The following is a 25,106-nucleotide window of genomic DNA, read 5'->3' on the forward strand; positions in this document are numbered from 1 at the left end:
GCCCAGGTACTCTGTGTCCAGCTGGGGTCCGGGGGAGGTGAGGTACAGTGACCCGGGGGTCGGGCATCGGAGCGGAGCTATAGCCCGAGATTCATCCCCACGGCTCCAGAGGCGGCACCTATGCCCCCACTCACCTGGTCCGCTCCTGACTCCGGGCTGGGGTTAAAACTCCATGCGGTGTGGACAGAGCGGCTGACGAACACAGAGCCGCCGGAGGTGAGAGTGGGATTAAGGTGAGGGAAGAAAGATTTAATAGGACTTCGAGTGGCAACTTTTTTGGGTATATGGAACAACTGGTGGTTGAGGTAGGTACTATCACAATATTTTGACAGGTATATGGTTAGGACAGGTTTAGAGGGGTATGGGCCAAATGCAGGCAGGTGGGACTAATGTAGATGGCCGGCATGTTCGTCGGGCAGGTTGGGCCGAAGGGCCTGTTCAACACTGTATGACTCTATGCCATTCAGCTGGAAATGGTGCAGTGAAGATTTACGAGGATATTTCTCGCACGATAGGAAAAGGTTTGGCTGGCATGTGCAGCGGGCCCTGGTGAGACCGCACCTGGAGTATCGTGCGCAATTGTGGTCTCCTAATTTGAGGAAGGACATTATTGCTATAGAGGGAGTGCAGGGTAGGTTCTCCAGGTTAATTCCTGAGATGGCGGAACTGACATATGTTGAAAGAATGGATTGACTGGGCTTATATTCTCTGGAATTTAGAAGGATGAGAAGGGATCTTATTGAAACATATACAATTCATAAAGGATTGACAGGCTAGATGCAGGAAAAATGTTCCCAATGTTGGAGGAGTCCAGAGCCGGGGGTCACAGTGTAAGAATAAGGGGTAGCCATTTAGGACTGAGATGAGGAAAAACTTCTTCACCCAGAGTTGGGAATCTGTGGAATTCTCTGCCACAGAAGGCAGTGGGGGCCAATGCACTGGATGTTTTCAAGAGAGTTAGATCTAGCTCTTAGGGCTAAAGGCATCAAGGGATAATGGGAAAAAAAGCAGGAACGGGGTACTGATTTTAGATGATCAGCCATGATCATATAGAATGGCGGTGCTGGCTGGAAGGGTCGAATGGCCTACCCCTGCACCTGTTTTTCTGTTTCTCTGCTTCTATGTTTCTACTTCTTTAGATAGCACGAGGCTGAAGGTAAATCTTTTTAAGGTATATAAAATCATAAAGGTGAATGCACAGAGTATTTCCCCCCAGGGTAGAGGAATCAAGAACGAGAGGGCATAGGTTTAAGGTGAGATGGTTAATATTTAATAGGAACTAGGGGTAACTGTTTCACACAAAGGGTGGTGGGTATTTGGAATGAGCTGCCAGGGGAAGCTGTTGAGGCAGCTATCACAACATTGAAAAAACATTTGGACGGATACATGGATAGGAAAGGTGCAGAGGGGTATCGGCCAAATGTATGCAAATGGGACGAGCGTAGATGGGCCATTTTGATTTGTATGAACGAGTTGGGCTGATGGGCCTGGTTGTGTTCTATAGTTAAATTTCAGAGAACAAACTGGTTTCAGGGAAGACATCCCTTTCACAATATGAGGCAATACTGTACTTTATGATAAGTCTGCCAAAAAAGCATAAGTGCTTCTATCTCTAACGCTGCTAAATAGAAAATGAAGCATTTAACCTTAAAAGCAACCTTGGATTCATATTGAGCTGAGTGAGCAGACAACAAGGGATACCACAGTCTGTTTAACATTTTAGGATTTTTACTCAGTTAAACAGCAAATAGATGGCCCATAGCTAAATGGAATAGTCGTGTGGCATTCCAATAGTATAAAGTTATGTTGCACAGACATACCTCATTTTTTTCACTGAATATGGAAACCATGTTTTAGTTTAAATAGAACTAAGTGCCAGAAGGTTTCCATTATTTGGACTCACATACCAGACACAATATTACATTTCAACATTTCTTTCTTGAAACTGATTTGGACTGAAATTGCAGTGAGGTTTGCTTCATATAATGATTGTTGGAACTGCATGGGCTTTGAAACAACATAATGATTCTCTTCGATCAGCCAACACGCATTTTATTCTAAACGCTGAGAGGGCTTATCTCAGCTATTTCAGATTCAGTCTGAAAATTAACAGATAATTTAGTTCTGGATCACAATCACATGTAGGAAGCCCATGCCAGAAGCATTTCTGCATGCAGCAGACACTTCAGAATGAAAGATAAAACCACAACCGTTGTGTTGTACCACTGCAAACAACATATCAGTTAATTTAAGATGAATACAAAAATCAATTGAATACTCAAATTTTGTTCAAAGCTTTTGAAGTTCCAATGAATCTGGACATGGTTTGGAAGTGAAGCTTTAGTAATTATGCATTGACGGGTGACTGGCGTGTGAATTGTTGCACACGTAGTCAAACTATCACCATGAATTGCCTCAACATATGTCGAATTTTTGAAGAAACAGTGAACATTTTGACGACTTTAATTAATATCAAAAATATATAATGACACAAGTATTCTTCTTATCCCTGTTGTGACAGGCTTGCTGTGACTGTCTATAGATGTGAGGCACCAAGATAGGCAAGTAAATAAAAATGATTATTCTAGCATGCATGCGTTTAGCTTGCTCGTATATAATTTTATTTAGATTAGCCATGACAATAGTCAATAGGTGCAGGAGTATGCCATTCGGCCCCTCGAGCCAGCACCACCATTCACTGTGATCATGGCTGATCATCCATAATCAGTACCCCGTTCCTGCCATCTCCCCATATCCCTTGACTCTGCTATCTTTAAGAGATCTATCTAACTCTCTTGAAAGCATCCAGAGAATTGGCCTCCACTGCCTTCTGAGGCAGAGAATTCCACAGATTCACAATTCTCTGGGTGAAAATGTTTTTCCTCATCTCTGTTCTAAATGGCCTACCCCTTATTCTTAAACTGTGGCCCCTGGCTCTGGACTCTCCCATCATTGGGATCATGTTTCCTGCCTCTAGTGTTTCCAATTACTTAATAATCTTATATGTTTCAATAAGATCACCTCTCATCCTTCTAAACTCCAGTGTATACAAGCCCAGTTCGCTCCATTCTATCAACATATGACAGCCCCGCCACCCCGGGAATTAACCTGGTGAACCTACGCTGCATTCCCTCAATAGCAAGAATGTCCTTCCTCAAATTTGGAAACCAAAACTGCACACAATACTCCAGGTGTGGTCTCACTAGGGCCCTGTACAACTGCAGAAGGACCTCTTAGCTTCTATACTCAAATCCTCTTGTTATGAAGGCCAAAATGCCATTAGCTTCGTTCACTGCCTGCTGTACCTGCATGCTTATTTTCAGTGACTGATGAACAAGGACCCCCAGAACTTGTTGTACTTCCACTTTTCCCAACTTGACACCATTCAGATAATAATCTGCCTTTCTGTTTTTGCCACCAAAGTGGATAACCTCACTTTTATCTACTTAAACTGCATCTGCCATGCATCTGCCCACTTACCCAACCTGTCCAAGTCACCCTGCATCCTCAAAGAATCCTCCTCACAGTTCACACTGCCACCCAGCTTTGTTTCATCTGCAAATTTGCTAATGTTACTTTTAATCCCTTCAAATTCAAAATCATTTATGTATAGATTAGATTAGATTAAATTAGATTAGATTAAACTTTATTAATCCCCTTATTCAGGGGAAATTCAGATGTCCTTGCAGCACACTAATAAAAATACAACATAGTATTCAAAAAGAAGTTCAACACAAAAACATCCCCCCACAGTGGTTCCCACTGTGGGGGAAGGCACAAAGTCCAGTCCCCATCCTCTTGTCCACCCAAAGTCGGGCTTATTGAGGCCTCCACAGTCGCCGCCACGGCGCCCGATGTTCTCGCCGGGTGATGGTACTCCGGCGTCGGGAGATAGCTGGTAAATAGCTGCAGTCTCAGCCTTGCGGTACCCCACTAGACACTGCCTGCCATTCTGAAATGGACCCGTTAATCCCTACTCTTTGTTTCCTGTCTGCCAACCAATTTTCTATCCATGTCAGCACTCTACCCCCAATACCATGTGCTTTAATTTTGCCCACTAATCTCCTATGTAGGACCTTATCAAAGGTTTTCTGAAAGTCCAGGTACACTACATCCACTGGCTCTCCCCTGTCCGTTTTCCTAGTTACATCCTCAAAAAATTCTAGAAGATTAGTCAAGCATGATTTCCCCTTCGTAAATCCATGCTGACTCGGACCAATCCTGTTACTGCCATCCAAATGTGCCGCTATTTCATTTTTTATAATTGACCCCAGCATCTTCCCCACCACCGATATCAGGCTAACTGGTGTATAATTCCCGGTTTTCTCTCTCCCGCCTTTCATAAAAAGTGGGATAACATTAGCTACAAGACTCATCCATGCCTTCATCTCCTCCCGACTGGACTATTGCAACTCACTTCTCCTTGGCATCAGCTCCACCTACATCAACCAACTCCAACTGGTCCAGAACGCAGCCGCCCGACTCATCACCCACACCAAATCCTGGTATCACATCACTCCAGTCTTCAAACAACTTCATTGGCTTCCCATCTCCCACCGGATCACCTACAAAATTCTGGTCCTCAACTACAAAGCCCTCCACCATCTGGCCCCCCCATATCTCACTGACCTCCTCTCCCCCTACCAACCCTCACGGTCCCTCAGATCCACATCAGCCGGTCTCCTCTCCATCCACAAGTCCAACCTCCGCAATTTTGGGGACAGAGCCTTCTCCAGGGCAGCTCCCAGGCTCTGGAACTCCCTCCCCCAACTGATCTGCAATTCCGTGTCCCTCACCATCTTCCAGTCCCGCCTCAAGACCCATCTCTTCACCTCTGCCTATCCTTAGCCCCACGTCCCCGTCCCTTTTCATCTGTGCATGAATTGCCTCATATTGTGTTTTGAATTGAATTCTGTCTTTAATTTGTGTACTAGTCATGTCCCTACTATTTATTTCATTCCCCTTACATGTTTTTCCTCTACCTGCTAAATTTTTGTAAGGTGTCCTTGAGACTCTTGAAAGGCGCCCATAAATAAAATTTATTATTATTATTATTACCCTCCAATTCACAAGAATTGACCAAAGGGAAATAACATTTAAATTATTTTCCTATACCGTATTAGTTTGACCCCTCTCTCCCTCTGATTTGTCAGAATGTTACCAATACTATCAATATGAAACACCTTTTTTAAACGATGGAACTGAACAATTTAGGCTGATCTTCCTCAGGCCTCAGCGGGGCCATGTTAGCTGTAATTTTCTCTGTGGGGGTTGGTTGGTGTTGGGCTGGGCAAGGATAGTGGAGAGCAGCCTGAGTTGCTGCATATTTCCGAGTGCCTGTCAGCTCCTAGTCATGCAAAACCCAAGAGCTTTTAACAGCAGTCAATAGCTCTGAGCCAAAAACAGACCATCTGTTTAATATCCACACACGGTCAAACACTTCAGATCTGAAATACATTTGGAATTAACAGTCTTGGAATGAGGCCAAGACCTTTGTTGAAGAATAATCACACACATCACTGATAAATATGTATCTGCTCCCTTTGGAACTGTATTGCAATTTAATGACTATTAAACTTTTACTATTTTAGCTAGAATGGTTCAGGCCAGTTTTTAGTAAAACAAAAAAGTTGTAAAAGAAATACACAACAAATGCTAACTTTATCAATCAGAGCTTTATGAATTTCACTACATGCATCAACGTCATGTTTTATGAGGTAACATTTCATAACAAGACATTTGAACAACTTTTTCAGTGAAATGCATCAGTGAATGATAATAATAATAATGTGCTGATAATCAGGTCTTCATATATATATTAGGATTGAAGAGGGAGATAAAGTAAGATGATAGGGTTGTGGGGTAGGGGCTGATAGTCGATGGTGCAGGAAGAGTGAGAAATAACAAGGGGAAGGCACGGACTGTGAGCATGAGAATATTATTGTTTGTGCAGAAAACATAAATGTTCATGATATTCCTGCAGCCTTTATTTCAAGAAAGCTTTCAAATCCAAGGCAAAAATTGCATTTATATTAACCCTTTCCCCAATTTAGCACTTTACAATCAATGGATTGCAGCTATTCCTTGATTTATGAAAAGGATATGTTCCTCCAAGGAAAATGTTGTAAATTACAAAAGCTGAATGAAATGCATGATGGGCAGTGCATTGCCATGGTCAGAGTGTAACACTGTTTATTATTGCAAAAAAAAAAAATCATTAGTTGCACACAAGAGTTAATGGTTTCAGTGAGATTTCATAAATCATGCAAAACCTGAACTGTTAGGATGTAGACACGGCTGTTATTCAGGCACCAGTCACTTAATGAGTGCACTCATGTGAACGTGGTTGGTCCACTGTACCATATTGAAAATGCTAAGTTTGAACAGTTAGATCTACCAACAACGGTATATTTAAGAACAGCAGAGCAGTACAGAGGCGCAGCGGTAGAGTTGCTGCTTTACAGCACCAGAGACCCGGGTTTGATCCTGTCTACAGGTGCTGTCTATACAGAGTTTGTACGTTCTCCCTGTGACCTCGTGGGTTTTGCTGGGTGCTCCTGTGTCCTTCCACATTCTAAAGACATACATGTTTGTAGGTTAATTGGCTTCGGTAAAATAATTTGACAATTGTCCCAAGTGTAAAGGATAGTGCAGGTGTACAGGGTTATTGCTGGTCGGTGTGGACCCGGTGAGCCAAAGGGCCTTTTTCCACACTGTATCTGTAAAAGGTAAAGTCTAAAAGTCTAATGTATTTAATAGCATTTAACAGCGGAGTTGTAACTGCCATCACTTAAGAATGAAATAATTTTAGGAAAGGCAGGGAAATTGCCTTGAATATTTTTTCCACAAGCTTACTACTTTGGTGTGTTTAGACAAAGCCACGCTGTTTTTCTCTACCTATGAATTTGGCAAATTCATAATTGCATTGACATTATGAATTAACTTTTAAAAATCCACCAACTATTTACTCAGGGACCACCACTCCCATGTCTTTTATTAAAGTAAGGCCAAACACTGATATTTAACACACTGGTTAGTTACTTAAGGAATGAAAGTATTTGTCCACTGTTGTAACTAAAAACGAATTATATCCTTGTAAAACTATACCTTTGTATTTACCCAATACCTTTCAATACAGCTGTTTATAAAAGCTTTACAAATTCACTGCAAGGTTATGTTCTCTCTTTGGTTTCCTGTGATGTGATACCATGCACAAATACACCTGTTTCCACCCAGTCTAACTGGTTAATCCCTCCCTTCACCACCTCCAGTTTAAATTCCAGTTGGAATATTTTGGAGGACCAAGAAACCAAGAAGAACAAGCTTTATGCCATGAAACTTAACATTAATGAATGAATAGATAAAGGTCATTTTTTTAAATGAATAGAAACGAGGGCTTACTTTACATATAAACATTTCAAATGATCGGTACTTCATTGGCAAATACTGCATCGCTTGAACATGGCAAGGTCCTATGGACAGATAATCCAGGAGTGATGTTTGAGATAAAAAGGTTTGAATTGGTTGAAAGGTACAGCATGAGAACAGGTCTGTCGGTCCACCAAGTCCATGCTGACCATTGATCACCGGCTCATACTAGTTCCATGTTATCCCACTTTCCCATCCATTCCCTCCACATTGGGCACAATTTACAGAGGAAGAAGAGGTGACAGGTGACAGGTAGAATGGTGCAATGTTCCCTCTGCAGGATGTGCAAAGTCAGGGATACTCCTTGATGATTATACCTGTGGGAATTGTGTCCAGGTGCAGCTCCTTACAGCCCGCTTTAGGGAAGTGGAGCTGCAGCTGGATGACCTCAGGATCACCGGGGACATGGAGTGGTTCATATATTGGAGTTTTATTTCTAGACTTTAGACATAAAGTGCGGAAACAGGCCCTCTGGTACGCCAACCAGCAATCACCCCGTACTCTAGCACTATCCTACAAGCTACAGACAATTTACAATTTTTACCAAAGCTAATTGACCTACAAACCTGTACATCTTCAGAGTGTGGGAGGAAATTGGAGCATCAGGATAGAACTCATGCAGTCACAAGGAAAACATACAAACCCCACAGACCATCGTCAGGATCGAACCTGGGTCCCTGGCGCTGCAAGGCAGCAACTCTACTGCTGTGCCACAGTGCTGCCCCTGTTATGGCATGGTGGTCATGCCTAATGTACAGGAAGAGGGTAGATAGGTGACCACAAGAAAAGGGAGTAGGCAGAGAGTGCATGTGACCCCTGTGGCCATTCCCCTTCAAAACAGGTATATCCTCTTGGAGAAACAAGGAACTGCAGATGCTGGTTTGCAAAAAAGGTGCAAAATGCTGGAGTAACTCAGTGGGTCAGGCAGCATCCCTGGAGAACATGGATAGGTGCACTTTGGGTTGGGACCCTTTTTCAGACTGTGAGGCAAATGCTCTACCGGTGTCATAGAGTGATACAGTGTGGAAACCAGCCCTTTGGAACAACTTGCCCACACCGGCCAACATGTCCCAGCAACACTAGTCCCACCTGCCTGTGTTTGGTCCATATCCCTCCAAACCTGTCCTATCCATGTACCTATCTAACTGCTTCTTAAATATTGGGATAGTCCCAGCATCAACTACCTCCTCTGACAGCTTGCTCCATCACTACCTTTTGTGTGAAAAAGTTACCTCTCGGATTCCTATTAAATCTTTCCCCCTTCACCTTAAACCTATGTCCTCTGGCCTTCGATTCACCTACGGTGCTTAGAACAATGAACACTCTCTTGACTCTACCAGCTGCACCATTGTGTCATCCTTGGTTGACTTGGATCAATCTGCTGTTGTTATTCAAACAGTGCAACAGGGTCTTTTACATTCACAGAAGCAAGAATGTCACTTCTGGATAACAGGAAACAGCTTCAGTTTGTTTACCTGTTCAAACACTTCATGATTTTTAACATCTCTGCCCAATCTCCTCTGGTTTCTTTCCTCTAAAGAAAAAATCACTGCTTCTTTTGTCTGTCCACGTCTCTATAATCTCTTATCTTTAGAACTATTCCACTGAATCTTTTTTTAAACCTTTCCAACGCCTCTTAACCTTCCCAAAGCATAGTGCCTAGAATTGGAGGGTTCTTAGATACAATACCGGGAAAATTGCTAAAACCTACTGATAAGGTTGAGGTAGCAGAAAATCATAACTTCCAGAATCAACATGGATTTATACATGGGAAATAATGTTTGACAGATATATTTAGGAATTTTGAGGGTGTAGCTAGATTAGAACCAGTGGCAGAGATTCTCAGAATGCAATTAGTAAAGTGCCCTGTAACAGAATATCAACTAAGATTAGACCTCAATGGATATTAGAGATATTGAGGATTAGTTAATGGACAGAAAGCAACAAGGATAAATGGGTCACCTTCTTGTTAGAATACTAAAATTACAGCAAGGATCAGTGGTTGGACGACAACCAATTTACAATTCATATCAATGATTTTGATGAGGAAATGAAATGATTTGTAACCATGCTTACTGCTGATACAACACTTGGTGGGAAAGAATCATGACGAATGTACAATGTTTTATTCTGTACATTTTTGCCCTCATATGTTGAAAAGCTTCAACAAAAATAAACAAAAGTTGTTCAGTTAGCTTTGATATCCTTACCTGGTGAGTGTTGCCACCGGGACTGTATAAAGTCTTGAACTGTTTCATGTGTGCCCGTGCTCTCGCTATGCCTCGAAGTGTCTCAAACACTTGCTCCACAACATCAGTGGCTATGTTGGATGTCAATTCAGATGCTGAAGAACAACCTGAAATACACATGTAATATGGTCAATTTTGTGATCCTACTCCTACTGCAGCCTTGCAACACATTATTTTTTTCATATTTCACTGCATGCCTGGCCTGAAATTATAGAAGAAGGCATGCACCTGGCGCAGTTTGCAGTGGATGATATAATATTGATTCATAAAGGCTAGAAAAGACTTTGGATTAATTGCTGGTCACTAGTTAGCTAATCCCATTTGAGGTGACAGGTTTCCCAGTTCAATGCAAATCACTTAGGCCAGGGATAGAAGCAGAGGTGGAATGTGGGGAATTTAGGAAGCTTATTATCCTTGTTGCCATTAATCCTCTTGTCTTCAAAATCCCAGGCAAACCACTACAGCAATCTGGCGCAATGCAACACCATCACGTTTTTCAATAACCTGTTTTAAATGAGACGAAAATTGATTGGAGTTTCTGCTCCAATTCTTTTTACAGTCATGTTACCACCTGTGTCTGATTATATAATTGCAGTTTTGAATGGTTTCACCATACTGCTTACAAATCTAATGTTTATTTTGGTATAAATGTCGGTAAATTGCTCATTATTCTTTTTAAAAGATCATCCTTTTAATCCACAATTGCAATAGTTTGTTTAGCGTTATCTTTATCCCAACTCCCAGTGGCATAGGGATCATTCTAAACAAAGTAATACAGATATGAATGAAAAAGTTATTTCAAATTTTAAGAATGGGAGAAGATTGCCGTCAACTGTGGAAACATTTAAACTGCAAATTAAAATACAATCTGTGAGATTGCATTAAATAATTAATAGATGAAAATCTATCTGGCAATATTTACTGACCAGTAACTTTTCAAGACATTTTAATCATGGTGAGTTTTTTTAAATTGTGGAATGCTGGTGGTCGAATCCAGTTGTGCATTTAAAATAAGGGCCCTTAATTGTTAGCTGTTCTCCAAAGCAAATGTAAAACTATCTTTATTCAGCTGCTAAAAACTAGTGCTGGAGTAACTCAGCGGGTCAGGCAGTATATGTCAGGAGCACATGGAGGGAGAGATGACATTTCGGGTCGGGACCCTTCTTCAACCAACTTGAAACATCACCTATCCATATTCCCCAGGGATGGTACCTGACCCACTGAGTTACTCCAGCACTTTGTGTCTTTCAGTTCCTTGTTTCTATACCTTATTCAGCTGCTGTTTCTTTAACTTCATACTTCAGATCTGCCACATGTGTTACCTCTGCATCCATTTGCAAATGACAACAAGATTACAAATGCTGTCTGCAGTTGCTGTCATCTTTCTGCCACTGAAGCACTGAGGATCTGTTATCAGGTAGACACACCTGGTAAGCTGTCTTTTGGGTGACTGGTTAATGAGCGCCCATGCTCGGCACTTGACGTTCAACTGAATGATGAATGATACTTAAGAGCACTTTAAAATTAATTTCACCAGCATGGAATTAGATGAATGGAATCACAATGCATTCTTAAAATACCGTTCAGCCTTGTATCACTCAAGTGTTGGGGAACCATCCTTTGTTATTCTATAGTACACTGTCAAGAATGCTTCATTTATGAAATTACATCTCCAGTTAAAACTACTGTGACAGTGGATAATAGTGCTGAATGAAAAGTCAGCAATTGAATGAGAAGGCAAAGTCATAAGATTGCAGTTTTCACCTTGAATAATAGAGACAGTTTTGACACTAATCTGAAGCAGCGATCAGAGTAGATAGATTACATTCTCCAAACTGCAACCATGAATGACAGGTAGTTTACACACATGGCATTATATGCAAGGGAGAAACTTTTAGAAGCCAAGAATGGAATTTATTTTTCTGGGAGACCCTATTTCCAAAACATCCTCTGCCGCTGAGGCCCTCTTCCAGGCATTTGCTGCCTCGACACGTTGATTAATCCATGCGCTCGTGCTGGCCTCATCTTCCCCCTATTGATCCACTTTGCTTGTACCTAACCTGTACTAAGTATTTCACATACATCAATTACAAACTTGGTGAACTTCATAATCTACAACCATTTCACTTTAAAATTCTCATTCTTATCTCACCCGTTTTTACTTCAAAAGTCAAGGGAGTCAAGAGTGTTTGATTGTCATATGTCCCAAAACTGAACAATAACATACTTATTTGCAGCAGGGCAACAGATATGTGAACATTACTTTGTAAAACCTGTAATAGGTAACAAAAAAAAGTTCCTCAAAATGTGTAGGAAAGAACTGCAGTTGCTAGTTTAAATTGAAGGTACACACAAAAAGTTGGAGTAACTCAGCGGGACAGCGTTGTGGGTAAAGGTTTTGCTGGGATGCAAAAGGAAAATAAGGCTGCTCGTTCCCCTTTCCCGACTAGTCTGAAGAAGGGTCTCGACCCAAAATGTCATCCATTCCTTCTCTTCAGAGATGCTGCCTGTCCCGCTGAGTTACTCCAGCTTTTTGTGTCTACCTTCAAAACAAAGTTCTATCTCCACACACACAAATATATATCGATAAATAAACAGACAAATAAATAAATAAAGAACCCCTGGCCATTTTGTGCCCTCCTGCAGCATTATAATCACTTGTGAGCTCCGACCTGTGTACCTCCCACTTTCTTCACCTTACCCATCAAAGGCTGCACCTACATGTGGCGAGATTTTAATGGAGAAATAGAGACTGCAGACGCTGGGATCTTGAGCAAAAGAAACACATTGCTGGAGGAACTCAGCAGGTCGAGCAGCATTCTGTACGTGTGGAAAGGTCCTGACCTGAAACAACAACTGTCCATTTCCCTCTACAGAAGTTGTCTGACCTGCTGAGTTCCTCCAGTAGCTTGTTTTGTGCACCTAGGCATTAAGTGCTGGAATCCCTTTCCCTGTACCACGCTCTCAAATGTTGTATCCTCACTCAAAATGCTTATTGAAACCTACCTCTTTGTCTTAGGCTTTGTCATTGACAATGTCAACATCTTCTGCTCTGGCTCAGTATAAGCAATGTCAGTTACGTCACTGTGAATTGCTTTAGGATGTCTCACTAAATCCTCTGCTTCTCAGCAGAACACCTGAAATGATCAGTTTCCTAGATGTTTGTTTGATGAGCATACACATATACCTAATAGCCAAGTTCTCAACCTAGATGATCAAGTTGGTTGCAAAGTAATACTGGATCACTAGATTAAAAATCCCCTAATAGACAATAGACAATAGGTGCAGGAACAGGCCATTCGGTCCTTCGAATGTTGTAAAGACAATGTTCTTTGTTAAAAGAAAGCAAGTTCTGGTTGCAGCTTTCTTCGACAATCTTAAGGTTGTTTATTGTTGTCTATGTATAGGTACTTTACTCAATTGAAAGGCTCCATTGCCCCTCAGAATGAATAAGTAGAAGTTCAATTCAACTGGAAAATTAAATAGTGTGGTGCAAGTTTTAAATTAAGTAATAGTGGATTTTTCTTGCAACTTACTTCAATTCACTGATCTGAAAAATGTTGCCAAACATAATTCAGTAAAGCTGCAATTCAATTTCACTGGCCTGAGGGTTAATTGTTCCACAAATATTTACAATTACTTAGATTGAATGCCCATTTTAGATTTAATAAGCAATTGACAGGCTTTGAAAAACGATATCATTTTTCATTCAAATCAAGTAAGCTGCTTAAGGAATAGATTGGCTTTTGCAGGCAATTTCAACCTAAACATAAATGAGAAGAAATATTCAGTAAGATCTATGCAAGATAAAATTAACCATAAATGTGCATGATGTAGAAGTCGTGCTTTGTTTGAAATACATAAACATTTCAGCATATTACACACTTCTAACCACCAAATTAAAGCTCATGAATTCCAGTCGAATTCCAAGAACAATTAAACAGTGAATGACCTCAACCTTTACTTACTTGATAAGCAGGTCTCGTAGCCTTAAGGAAACTACTTCACCTTAGCAAAAGAATACATAATGCAAACAAGGAAAACACTTTAATTACCCAAGGTGGTCCTGGAAAATGTTAACTGCTCAATCATTAGAAAAACCATGGGTTTGTCTTGCATAAAGATTCAATGGAGTATGTGTTAATCAGATATGATCCATCTCACATCAAAATCTTTCTTATAAAGTGCCTTTAAACTTGACTTACTATTTGCAATATAACAGGCTATATTCCAGTACCATAAACAAAGCACACTAAACATCACACTCAACTGTCTGTCAGATTTGAAAATGGTAAACCAAGAAGGTGGTAATTTACCATTAATAGAGATTAGTTTAGTTTATTACTGTCATGTGTACCGATGTACACTGAAAAGCCTTTTTTTGTTGCATGCTATCTAGTCAACGGAAAGACTATACATGATTACCCCCAAGCCGACCACAGTATACAAATACAGGATAAAGGTTATATCATTTAATGCAAGATAAAATCCAATTAAAGATAGTTCAAAGGTCCCCAATGAGGTAGATGGGAGGTCTGGATTGCACTCTAGCTAGTGAGAGGATGGTTCAGTTGCTTGATAACAGCCGAGAAGAAACTGTCCTGAATCTGGAGATATGTAGTTTCAAACTTCTGTATCTTTTCTGCCTGATGGGAGATGGGAGAAAAGGGAGTGACTGGAGTGAGGCTGGTTCTTTCTATTTCTTAAGAAAGAAAGAAAATATAGGCCTCAGTTTATCTACAGATTTACGTTCCAGCATTCTGACCCTTGGTACACAGATATGCTGAATACTGTGCAACCATTAAAAAAAAAAAGAATATATTGAACATGGAACAGATAGAGCTTCACAACATAAATAGCTCATGGTTCAACTTATCATAAACAAAGAGATGAGACAAAAGATCTGGAGTGCTGTGCCCATTATACATTGCATTCACAAAGTATTCAGACCCCTTCACTTTTTCCACATTTTGTTACGTTACAACCTTATTCCAAAATGGATTAAATTCATTTTTTTTATCATCAATCTACACACAATACCCCATAATTAAAAAAGCCAAAACAGGTGTTTAGAAATTTTTGCAAAGTAATTAAAAAGAAATAACTGAAATATCACATTTACATAAATATTCACACCCTTTACTCAGTACTTTGTTGAGGCACCTTTGGCAGCGATTACAGCCTCAAGTCTTCTTGGGTATCACGCTACAACCTTGGCACACCTGTATTTGGGTAATTTCTCCCATTCTTCTCTGCAGATCCTCTCAAGCTCTGTCAGGTTGGATGGGGAGCGTCGATGCACAGCTATTTTCAGATCCCTCCAGAGATGATCGATCGGGTTCAAGTCCGGGCTCTGGCTGGGCCACTAAAGGACATTCACAGACTTGTCACAAAGCCACTCCTGCGTTGTCTTGGCTGTGTGCTATGGGTCGTTGTCCTGTTGGAAGGTGAACCTCCACCCAGGTCTGAGGTCCAGAACCCTCTGGAGCAGGTTTTCATCAAGAATCTATCTGTACCTTGCTCCGTTCATCTTTCCCTCGATCCTGACTAGTCTCCCAATTCCTGCTGCTGAAAAACATCCCCACAACATGATGCTGCCCACCACCATGCTTCACCGTAGGTATGGTATTGGCCAGGTGATGAGCGGTGCCTGGTTTCCCCCAGACGTGATGCTTGGCATTCAGGCCACAGAGTTCAATCTTGGTTTCATCATACCACAGAATCTTGTTTCTCATGCCTTTTGGCAAACTCCAAGCGGGCTGTCATGTGCCTTTTACTGAGGAGTAGCTTCTGTCTGGCCACTCTACCATAAAGTTCTGATTGGTGGTGCTGCAAATATAGTTGTCCTTCTGGAAGGTTCTCCCATCTCCACAGAGGAACTCTGGAGCTCTGTCAGTGACCATTGGGTTCTTGGTCACCTCCCTGACCAAGGCCCTTCTCCCCCGATGACTCAGTTTGGCCGGGCAGCCAGCTCTATGAAGAATCCTAGTGGTTCCAAAGTTCTTTTATTTAAGAATGATGGAGGCCATTGTGCTCTTCGGGACCTGCAATGCTGCAGAAATTGTTTTATACCCTTCCCCAGATCTGTGTCTCGACACAATTCTGTCTCGGAAGTCTACGGACAATTCAAGAGCTCAAGAGTTCAAGAGACATTTATTGTCACATGCACCAATTAGTACAGTGAGATTTGAATTACCATACAGCCAAACAAATAAAAAGAACACAATACACAATAGAATTTAACATGAACATCCCCACACAGCAGAATCATCGTTTCCCACTGTGAGGGAAGGCAATAAAGTTCAGTCTTCTTCCTCTTTGTTCACCAGTGGTCGGGGCCTATTGAGGCCTCTGCATTTGCCGCAACGGCGGCCCGATATTTCAGGCCCTCTCACCGGGATGATCAGAGCTCTGGCGTCGGAACGGAGAACGCTCTCAGCAGCTTGGAGTTTCCAAATTGGCCGCTTCCTACCAGAGACTGCGGCTCCTGAAGTCCACAGGCCGAGCTGGGCGGAGCTCCAACACTGGCGATCCCCGGCAAGGGATCGGCTCACTCCGCGATGTTAAAGTCAGCGCCGCCCGCGGCTGGAAGCTCCGGAAACTACAGCTCCAGGGTGTTAAACAGCAGTCCCAGCACTCCAGAGCTCCACACGGCTATCCCCGGTAAAGCATCGCCCGCTCCCCGATGGAATCCAGTGCTGCGCCGCTGCTGAAGCTCTGGCCGGTCTACGGCAGGAAAGGCCGCGCCAATCCAGATGGTAGGCCGTGGGGGGGGGGAGCAAAGATGTGGCTCGGAGAATAGACGCATCCTTGACCAGGTAGTGACTGAGAAAACAGCTTCCCCCTTTCCCCCCCCACCCCCCATATAAAAAAAACTAAAAGACCCCCAGAGACATACTTTTAGACAGACTCAAAATAACAAAAAGGATGAAAGGACAGACAGCTGCTGGCGAGGCTGCCGCACACGGCACCTTCGTCTACATGGCTTGGTTTTTGCTCTGACATGCACTGTCAACTGTGGGACCTTATATAGACAGGCGTGTGCCTTTCCAAATCATGTCCAATCAATTTAATTTACCACTGGTGGACTCAATCAAATTGTAACATCTCAAGGATAAGCAATGGAAACAGGATGAACCTAAGCTCAATTTTGAGTGTCATAGCAAAGGGTGCATACTTATGTAAATGTGAAATTTCAGTTATTTATTTTCAATTACTTTGCAAAAGTTTCTAAACACTTGTTTTCCCTTCTTCATTCTGGGGTATTGTGTAGATTGATGATAAAAACCCCGAATTAAATCCATTTTAAAAGAAGGCAGTAACATAACAAAATGTGGAAAAAGTGAAGGAGTCTGAATACTTTCTGAATGCACTATACATTTAGTCATTACACCTATGATGAGAAATGCATCACATTTGAAGTTGTTTTCTCAAAAGCAGAATCTATAAAACATTTCACCCGAACACCTGTGCAGATAACACTGAAATAAATATTATAAACCGAATATGTGAAATCTCAAAAAGAATAGTAAGGGACAGGGGAACCAATGAAATTGGTCATGTGGTCACTATTTTCCAACTGAGTTAGGAATAATGATCAAAATACAATTGATAACACCACAAGAAAATGGTAACACTCCACAAGACAATGACTTGAGATGTTACAAATGATCTTTTAAACTATCCTGCCTTAAAGCTTCAGTTTAATGGCATTTTCCAGAGCTGTCACTCAAGCGGCTGAATCAAGAGCTTAAGACTCGAACAATCACAATTCATCAGTTTGACTGTCCAAGCAAATTGTACGTCATATATAATTCACAGCCTAATACCATGGAAAGTGAGGCACAAGGAATTGTATATCATTTATTGCAAGACTGACCATGCATTACATGTTCCAGGAATTTCCTGATGTTAGTCCCAAGGTATCGTCCAGCAATAGGAGATGACTAATAGTTTCTAAATCATCAAATCAATTGTGATTCACTGTGATCAGTGAATATTTGTAACTGCAAAAAAGGCATTACTTTCTGAACCTGCATTGGATCTGGAAAACTCTAACTGTTCTAAGCACTTATCAATTAGAAAAAGGGTGGCTTTTAATTAAAAGTGTAGAAATCGTGAATGGAGTGCGAGAAATCAGATGTGTGTTGTATCCATCATGCACAAAAATCCCTCTGAACCAGTTAAACAAATAAACACCTCCCTCTTTACAGCTAAAATGCTTCCCAGATCCTTTATCTGCCACTATTACCGCTAACCCTACAACCGCCTTGGAACAATGAACCCCACCAGTTATGCCCCTGTCCCACTTAGGAAACCTGAATGGAAACCTCTGGAGACTTTGCGCCCCACCCAAGGTTTCCGTGCGGTTCCCGGAGGTTTTTGTCAGTCTCCCTAATGATCAAAAGTGGTTTCCGCTTCTTCTATGTTCCGGCGATTATTTCAAAAAATTCAAAACCGGCTGCAACTAAAAATAGGTTGCCGTTTTAAAAATCGGTAATTTTTTAGTCGAAGCCGGTTGCGACGCTAGTTGAAGGTGGTTGCCGGAGGTTGCAGGTGGTTGCCGGAGGTTGCAGGTAGTGGAAGGTAAGACCGGCCACTATGTGGCCGTTGTTCCAATGCCTGGCCGGTAAGCCCAAGGACCTGGTCTGGTCTAAGGAGGCACAGAAGGCATCGAGGGGGCTAAAACCGCATTGGCCAACACCACTATGCTGGAACACCCTAGGGCGTCAGCCCAAACGGCCCTCACCGTAGACGCTTCCGACGTCGCGGTGGGCGCCGTCCTCGAGCAGCGTGTAGGTAGTCGCTGGGTGCCGCTGGCATTTTTCAGTAGGCAGCTGCGAGCCCCCGAAGTTAAGTATAGCGCTTTCGACCGGGAGCTCCTCGCACTTTACCTAGCGATCCACCATTTTCGTTATTTCCTGTAGGGGCGCGCTTTCACTGCATTCACCGACCACAAGCCACTAACGTTCGCTTTGATCAAGGTGTCTGACCCCTGGTCTGCCAGACAGCAACGGCACCTCGCCTACATTTCCGAATTCACGTCCGATATTCGGCATGTGGCAGGGAAGCTGAACGTTGTGGCTGACGCGTTGTCCCGTCCAGCGCTACCTGAAGTCTCAGCGCTTAGCCTAGGCGTTAATTATGAGGAGCTGGCCACTGCCCAACAGGCAGATGCCGGTATGAAGGTTTACCGCAATGCTGAATCAGGGCTCAAGCTGGTTAAGGTGCCCTGTGGCGCCGCCGGCGTGCAAGTCCTTTGCGATATCTCCACGGGCAAAGCCCGTCCTATTGTCCCGGTCGCTTGGCGGCGTCGGATTTTTGAATCCATCCACAGCGTAGCGCACCCGTCCATTCGCGCCACCTCTGCATTGGTCGCGGCGAAGTTCGTCTGGCACGGGTTAAGGAAGCAAGTCGCAGCATGGGCTCATTCCTGCATCCCATGCCAGACCTCCAACGTGCAGGGACATGTGCACCCGCTGGTCCAGGATTTCACCGTCACGGACGGCAGGTTCCTGCACATCCATGTTGACCTGGTGGGTCCCTTGCCACTTACTGACCATCGTGGACAGGTTTACCAGGTGGGCAGAGCCAATGCCGTTAACGGATACCTCCGCTGAAGCATGCGCGAGGGCCATTGTCTCACATTGGATCGTTCGTTTCGGGGTCCCCTCAGAAATTACTACCGATCGTGGGGCCCAGTTCACGTCCTCCCTGTGGTGTGGTATGGCGCAGCTGTATGGCGCGAAGCTGCATCAGACTGCTGCTTATCACCCAGAGTCTAACGGGTTGGTTGAGCGTTTCCACAGGCACCTCAAATCAGCGTTAAAAACTCGACTCACCGGCTCAGATTGGGTCGACCAGTTACCTTGGGTGATCCTAGGCATCAGAACGCCTAAGGAGGACCTCAACGCCTCCTCGGCCGAGTTGGTTTATGGCTCGGTTTTGAGAGTTCCCTGGAGATTTCTTGCCTGTTCCCCAGGACCAAGAGATCCCGGCTTCTGCGTTGTTAGCGGACCTTCCCGAGCGGACACGCGCTTTGGTCCCAGTTCCCACTTCCAGGCATGGTTCGTTTTCGGTGCATGTGCCTACTATGCTACGGGATTGTGCTTATGTTTTTCTCCATAGAGACGCTCATCGCTCGCCGTTACAGCCGGTGTACGAAGGTCCGTACAAGGTGCTCAGTACTGGTGTCTCGACGTTCATGTTGGACATGGGTGGCAAAGAGGAGTTTGTCTCCGTGAGCCGCCTTAAACCAGCACATGTCGACAAGGATAGCCCAGTGACAGTGACTACTCCGCGGCGTAGAGGACGTCCACCAGCCGTTTTATCGCCCTCTGCACCTGTTACACCCGGTCATGTTTCTCCGGTCCCCTTTGTTACGCCCGTCCATCGTTCGCGTTTTTCGCGCCCCTGTTTTACCGGTCCCTACTGTTACACTCGCCCCGCGACCTCGGACTACGTGTTCCGGTCGAACTGTCAGTTTACCCGTGCGTTTCCGTACCGCGGATTCTGGGGGGGGGCCATGTAGCGGCTCCTGCTGGCGTACGCAGAGATCGAACCCGGCGTTCAGAAGCCGCAGTTACATAACTCGGGAGGGGCCGCTTGTTTCGCGCGGTTTTCACTTGCGTGCGTTAGTTCAGCGCTGACCACAGTTGTGGGCAGACGTGTCTGAAGAACCTGTATACTGGCAATCGAATTTGTGAATAAAGATTTGTTGAAAACTCCAGTAGTTGTTTCTCAGACCACTAAACTAGCATGTAAAGTAACCAGACTTCTCATGGGGAAGTCCATTAGCCATGAAAGAACATATTCACCCCACAATGTCTCAGCAGCAAGTTAGAAAATAAACCAAGTTTAATGTTATGAAATGCCACTTTCAGAGGCAGGGTGACTGAGATATCTCATGCACAGACTTGTATAAATGCAAAATTCCAGAATGAAATTAAACTCTTCAAATTTTAGTGAATTTTGCAGCAAACTTTGCATCTCAGCTTTTTTGTCAGTAATCGTCCTATAGCAAGCTTGGAAAATGCCTTTGTCAACGTCACAATTGTAAGGATAGACAGACCACTTTAATGCAGCTGAGAGTCAGTCACAAGGGTTTCATAAAAGGTCATGTCAGCTCAGAACATTACTTAGGAAAGGAACTAAAGGAGGTGGTTGAAAAAGTTGTTACAAAATGACAACTTTCAGGATGGGGAAAATTGTTACCATCTGGCCAAGTTTAACAAATTTCCAAAATGCAGTTGCTAATTGGTGTGTAGAAAGAAACTGCAGATGCTGGTATATACAGAAGATAGACACAAAGTGCTAGAGTAAGTCAGCGGGGTCAGACATCATCTCTGGAGAAAAAGGATGAGTGACGTTTTGGATCGGGACCCTTCTTCTGTCTGTAAGTGGAGGGGAGGGAATTGGACGTAAGAAAGGGCCAGAACAAAGTAGGACCGGCAACAGATAACCAAGGCCGGAGAGCAGTAGGAATCACAGAGGGGGAGCTATGAGAGAGGGTCTCACAGAACAGGTTGTGGCCTTTGCCAACAAAGGTAGATTGAAGGTCTGGGCAGTAATTTAGGAGAAGATGTGCACTGGATCATATTAAACCATGAAAGAGTGGAAGTTGAGACCTGTCATTCTTTACGCTTAATTAATCTCAAATTTATGTTACTTGAACTACTAGAAGAAATAGCTTTTCCACAATGATCACTGCAAAACCATTTGTTATTTTTATCATCTCTATCAGATTACCTTTTACCTTTCTCTTAATGTGTCAGCTAATGCTCAGGTTCACCGGGTTTAAGGTCAACTACTGAGATTTAAGATGTTGGTTTAAACCAAAGATAGTCACAAAAAGGTGGAGTAACTCAGCGGGTCAGACAGTATTTCTGGAGAAAAGGGATAGATGACGTTTTGGGTCGAGATCCTTCTTCAGACCGAGTCAGGGGAAAGGGAAACGAGAGATATAGACGGTGATGTAGAGAGATATTAAAGAAATGTATGAAAGATATGCAAAACGAGTAACAATGAGAAAGGAAACAGGTCATTGTTAGCTGGGGCCCTAGGTGCGAACGAGTACAAACAGTGAGACTTAACAAGACGACTTTGAAGCTGGTACGACTTGGGTGGGGATGGGAAGGATGGAGAGTGAATGCAAGGGTTGTAAGCTGCCCAAGCGAAATATGAGATGCAGTTCCTCCAATTTGCATTTGGCCTCACTCTGACAATGGAGGAGGCCTAGGACAGAAAGGCCACCTTTTTGTGCAGAAAAATCAAAACTAAATGCAGATGCTGGAAAACAAACTAAAGTAGAAAACACTGTGAACAATAAGGCAGCATCTGTAAAAAGTGAACTATTTAATGCTTTGCAACAAGATCCTTTGTCTGAACCCAATCGTGCACTCAGAAGTGTGGAAATCTATAAAGCAAATGACTTCATGCTTCCAAGCCACAACCACTAATTATTTCTATACGGATTGGAAGTTATACTAATCATAATGAGAGGGAAAATACATCTGTAGCTCTGGCTAGTTTCCAACAGAGCCAGGGTTACTATTAAGGTAGCTGCAGATCAATTCAGCAACTAGCGCAAAGCTTTCGCTCCTCCAATATACTGCAGTTACAGTGCAGATATTCCTTTATGCAAGTGTACGTAACAGTTAACATCCTTTTGACCTGCAGTATTCCACCATCCTAAACATCCCCCCACTTGGGAGCGGAGTTAGTCAATATTTAAAAATAATAAATACGCTTTTAAAATTGAAGGCATTGTTTAGAAATAATGGAATGCAGCACAGGAGCAGAGAAAGGAAGACGTTTATCTTTATAAAGCCTTGGTCAATCATCACCTGGAGTACTGTGTGAAGTTCTGGTTACCACAAGAGAAGGAAATGATAGCGATAGAGAGGGTGCAGAGAAGATTCACCAGGAATCTTCACCAGGCCTGAGATGGAGCAGTTTGCAAGGAAAGACTAATTGTAAGGAAAGATTAGAGAAGTCAAGTCTGTTTTCCCTGGCTTGGAAGAGATTAAGAGGAAACAGAATTGAGGTGTAAATAAATTATGAGGTGTAGAGATGTCAGGAAACCTATCCCCATATCAGAGGTAGATAACACTAGAAGACAAAAGGTTTAGGGTAAGGGAAAATAAATTTAGAGTGGATCTGAGGGGATCCTTCACCCAGAGAGTGGCAAGTACTGCCCTAGAGTATGTTGAAGCTGGGTAACGGATTTAATAAATATCCAAATGAGGACTTGAATTGCTTCTGTGTAGAGAACTAAAAACCGAATGGTTAGCAAAGGGATTGTTACGGAAGGATGACCACTGGTTAGCGCCGAATGGCCTGTTTCCATGTTGTATGATTCTCTGTTTATAAAATGGCCTCTAAATAAAATCACAGAGGAAACCATTGGTATGTTAATGTTTTATGTCAGACATAGAAAGCTAGGATTCCAGAATGTAAACAAAACCAGGGATGTAAACAAAACCAGGCAGACAACAATATAGACAGACATAAGAAGAGGATGATCTTTTCTATCACTGAGAAAGATGGGGATAGTTATGATGAAAAATCATTGACGAAAAAAAAAGTCATTCTGTTGGTGTTTCCCAGAATGCTGCTTGACTTACTGAGTATTTCTGTTTTTATCACACAACCAGGACATTAAGTTTTGCATATTTCTGTGATATGTCGTTTTAGCAAACTGAGCCTTTGGTGGATCTCACTAGAAACTTTAAGAAGCGCATTTAATCTCTGAGTTATAGAGAAATGAAGCATGGAAACAGGGCCTTCGACCAACCAAATCCATGCCGAGCATCAAACACCCATTTTGTACTCAACCACCTAAATTAATTTATTCTCCCCATATTCTCACTATTTTCTACCACTTATCCACACATCAGGAGCAACTTGCAGTTGCCAATTAACACATCGGCAATATTGGCATGTGTGGTTATCTTGCAGGTTAAAAGTTTTTGTTAAATAAGTAAAAACTGAAGTTAGTCAAGGGAAAGAATGTTATTTAGATAATAATGTTTATTCACCTTCCCGTTAAAAAATCAGATCTATGGTTTCACAATAAAATCAAAGATAATCATGGAAATATGTTTATAACTAAAGAAAGAATCACCTGTTATTCTAAACTAAAATTGTTATTATCATTGATCATTCTGGTAATACACAAATGCATATTTCTACACTTTTCCCACATACTCCAGGTTATGTCACAAATTATATAAGAGATTTATTCATGATATTTACAAACCGCTCAACCATTCATGTTGAGTATAAATTGATTCCAAATATCATTCATTATTAAGTCGATGAGCTGGATCTAGGGGCATTTTGCTTTGAGTTCATGAGCTAATTTCCATTTACCTTGGAGCACAAGAGGTCGCAGATGCTGGAATCAAGAGAAACAAACATTCTTCTGGGCCAAGAAACATTTACGTATGTGGTGAAAGGACAGGTTAATGTTTCGAGTCAAAACCCAGCATCAAAATAATGATGCAGTGTTTCAAAATGAAATATTTATTCCTTTCTCCCCCACAGATGCTGCTCAACTAGCTGTACTCCATCTGTGGATTGGTTGATCATTTCAAATCAGTTTTTAATGCTCACTTGTTTTAATCATTGCATAAAATATTATTTAAGTAACTGACTGGTAAAAGGAATTTTGGGGATAATAAATATCTATGAAAGTAGTCTTATTATTTGGAATATTCAATAATATTCAATAATGTGAGCATACTAAACTTTACAGATTAAAAATGTAACAAATCAGTGTCTTACGCACAGCAGGCCAGGCAACACTTGTGGAAGGAGAAACAACGCTAACATTTTGTGTCAAAAACCTGATGAAGGGTCTTCAACCTGAAATGTTAATTTTATCTTTCTTTCCATAGATGCTGCCTATTCTGCTAAGTGTTTCCAGCATTTTCCATTTTTATTTCAGGCTTCCAACATCTGCAATTGTTTGATTTTATCTTAAAGTAAAAGTTTGATAGTGACACTAAAAGCATGAGGCATTGCAAACACACAGTTCAGACTGCTTTCCTCAAAGCACTATTAACTTAATCTTTTGGTATGTACGGCATCAGTCTCTGTCGCATAGGAAAGTCGTTAAATTACACCAACTGCTCTTTGAACAAGGTGGCACTGCACTTTTGTTTCACACTGCTCCAATCTGCCAAAAATTAGACAATTCTTAACTCAATTACAAACTAAATCAGCCTTCAAAAAGCTCCCACAAGGACACTTCCATGTGGAAACATTGTCACCCTCAGAAATTTGAACAATGTCTTTATGCTTGTGCACTGACTGCCACTTTATTAATATTACAATAGGATTGATTGTTCTCCCCCTTTTACAAGTTTGCCAGGGTTGTATCATTCAGAACAACAACAAAAATCAGTATATTGTTTTTTTTCCTGA

The 25,106-nt window shown here is 42.3% G+C and overlaps 1 protein-coding gene across 1 annotated transcript in view; it reads right to left on the reverse strand.

The window, feature by feature from the left end:
* scfd2 (sec1 family domain containing 2) overlaps nt 1–25,106 on the reverse strand; it is a 215,904-nt gene that overhangs the window by 14,597 nt on the left and 176,201 nt on the right. Inside the window, exon 6 of the mRNA XM_033028550.1 lies at nt 9,639–9,784. Within this exon, the coding sequence (XP_032884441.1) occupies nt 9,639–9,784 (146 nt within the window). The remainder of the gene's footprint in view (nt 1–9,638; nt 9,785–25,106) is intronic.

Source organism: Amblyraja radiata, chromosome 1 (assembly GCF_010909765.2).
Source record: "Amblyraja radiata isolate CabotCenter1 chromosome 1, sAmbRad1.1.pri, whole genome shotgun sequence".
In the NCBI taxonomy this organism is placed as follows: domain Eukaryota; kingdom Metazoa; phylum Chordata; class Chondrichthyes; order Rajiformes; family Rajidae; genus Amblyraja; species Amblyraja radiata.